At 36.8% G+C, this 2860-nt stretch overlaps 1 protein-coding gene across 1 annotated transcript; it reads right to left on the reverse strand.

Annotated features, from left to right (window-relative positions):
• Positions 1–1477: 1477 nt before the first annotated feature.
• LOC102834753 (olfactory receptor 14J1-like) lies at positions 1478–2440 on the reverse strand. The gene has a single exon (XM_006872834.1). The coding sequence runs from the start codon at positions 2438–2440 to the stop codon at positions 1478–1480; it is 963 nt and encodes a 320-aa protein (XP_006872896.1).
• Between the last annotated feature and the right edge of the window lie 420 nt (positions 2441–2860).

Consider the following 2860-nt stretch of genomic DNA (forward strand, 5'->3'; position numbering starts at 1 on the left):
CCTGTAAAAGGTGTGAGAATGCCATTTATTCCTAATGGCCACGTAAAATGGTTTGATCTGATTGGAAATCTAATGAACGTTCAAGAGGTTTGAACTTTTTATGCACTTTGATTTAGCAACCCTATTCTTTGGAATAACAGAACTACCATATTCAAAATTATATATAAGATTTAAAAAGTGAAAACAACCTGTATCATAAAATAGGTGAATAGTTAAATATACAGTGAAACTTCAGAGAGGAAGTCAAGCGGACGGTTCTGTTTGTCTAGGGTTTGCAAGTTTTCTACCTTTGACTGAGTGCAGTCATTACCACTTTTCTGTTGCTTTTTTTATGGGAAAATGTTGGACAGGTTTCCACCCACACAAGGTTCAGGTAGGTTTTACTATCTTATGATATTAATTCCATTGAATGCTATGCATGCATGAGTATTATGAAAGTAAAATTATATAACTGTACATTTGGTGCATTTGAAACACTTCTCAACTTATAGTGACCCATGTGACAGAATGGAACTGCTTGATAGGATTTTTTATGCTGGAAACTCTCTGGAAGCAGATTGCAAGGTCTTTTCTCATGTTGAACTACTGAATGTGTTCACACTGCCAAACTTTTGGCTAGTAATCAAGCAAGCTCTCAGCCATTATAGTACCAAGATTTCTTGCACCAATATGCAAAATGAGTATGTATAAACACAAAAATTAAGGCGGACATTAAACAAAATGAAATTAAACAAAATGAAATATAAATGGTTGATTTGTTTAGTTGATGATTGGGAAATTGTCATTATTTTATTCGTTCTTTGTTGTAGTACTATTTAGAGAAAAAATGTAAAGTGTCCTTATAATTGTTCTTTAGTTCTTGTTTGTATCTGTGCTGATATACATACCTGTTTTTGTTGTTGTTAAGTGCCGTTGAGTCGGTTCCGACCCATAGCGACCCTGTACAGGGTTTCCTAGGCTGTAAATCTTTACGGGAGCAGAGAGCCTCATCTTTACCGCGGAGCAGCTGGTAGTTTCGAATTGTTGACCTTCTGGTTCACAGCCGGATTCGTAACCACTACACTACCAGAAGAAGGAAAGTTGTCATTGCTATGGCCCAGTATATGGCAGATGAGGCTGTAATTCTAACAGGAGCAGAAAACTTCATTTTTCACCATAGAACAGTTGATTGCTTTGAACTCTGACCTGTGGTTAGCAGTACAGTGGCATAACACCATGAAAGGAGGATAGGGGGCTCATATAAAAATGTTATACTTGTTTATTCTTTCTTTATTTAAAAGAATGTACAAATGATTTTAACAACGAAATAAAGTAAATAAATTACATGAAGTGTTTCCCTAATGACAGTGTTTTTATTGTATGAGTACTCTACAAGTAAAAAAAAAAAAGTATATATATATTGCTTTTTATTAATACCACAAACAGAAGGAATTCAATATTATTTAACATCTTTCTTGTATAAAATATTACCAAGATGTCAACAAAAGGACAAGTATGATGTTTTCTTGGTGAATTGTCCACCCAACAATAACTTTCTGCAAGCTTCCTTCATAGCCTCATTCCTCAGACCATAGATAATAGGGTTGAGTGTCGGGGGAATGACTGTATAAAACATAGAAATCATAAGATCAAAAGCAGTTGGGGAGTCTGAGGTTGGTTTTAGAAATGCAAAGATAGACATGAAGAGATAAAATGAGACAACAAAGAGGTGAGGCAGGCAGGTAGAGAAGGCCTTAGATCTGCCTTCAACAGAGGGCATTCTTAGTACTGTGGAGAAGATGTGGATATAGGAGAAGACAATGGAGATGAAGCACATGAATGCCATCACAGATACGAAACCTGACACTCCAATCACTCCAAGGTAATCATTGGAGCAGGAGAGCTTTAGCAACTGGGGAATGTCACAGAAGAACTGGTGAATTATTTTGGCCTTACAGAATGTGATGGAGAATGTGGCTGTTGTGAACAAGATTCCAGAAATGCTTCCACTTAGCCATACGGCTATCACAGCCCCCTGACACTTCCTAGGATTCATGATGACCTCGTAGTGCAGTGGGAAGCAGATGGCTGCATAGCGGTCATAAGACATCACTGTGAGAAGGGCCACTTCAGACCAAGCCAAAGAGGTGAAGATGAAAACTTGCAGTATACACTGATCTTGAGACATATAGCCGTTATCCATCAGAGAATTGTCAATGGACTGGGGAACCGTGACAGAAATGATGCAGACATCCAGAAGGGAAAGTTGTTTTAAGAAGTAATACATTGGGGCTTGGAGATGCTGGTCCACAGTGGTGATGATGATAATGATGAGGTTACCTGTTAAGGTTAATAGGTACACCACTAAAAACAGCAAACCATGTAAAATCTGTAGCTCCCGAATGTCAGAAAATCCCATGAGAAGGAATCCATTCATTGAGCTTATATTAGTCATAATCATTATGAATAAACTTATTGTGAAGGCAGCTTGGAGAAAGAAGAATGTGGAAAATGTGGTAGAAAAACATTAAAATAAATTTTTATTCATCATTGCTACTTAAACATTTATTTATTACGTTCCTGCTATGTATTAGCTGTTCCCTAGTTGTTTGGGGTCCAAACATGTAGCTCCCACTCTATACTAGCAAACCACTAGTTTGGTTGAAAACTGGTCCTTACACAGGAGAATAGTTACATTTGGTCTGCTAAAAAGCCTCCAAATTGTATTTCCACTAATGAAGCTCATTTGTGGAAATTCTTTGTTTTAAGTAAAACAGAACAAAACAAAACAAAAGCAGTGATCAGTTATTGAGTATCTACATCTGAAATTGGATGAGTGGTATTTCTTCTGAATAATATACTGTACTCTTTTATCAAATTG

Source organism: Chrysochloris asiatica, unplaced genomic scaffold (assembly GCF_000296735.1).
Source record: "Chrysochloris asiatica unplaced genomic scaffold, ChrAsi1.0 scaffold00213, whole genome shotgun sequence".
Classification (NCBI taxonomy): Eukaryota; Metazoa; Chordata; class Mammalia; order Afrosoricida; family Chrysochloridae; genus Chrysochloris; species Chrysochloris asiatica.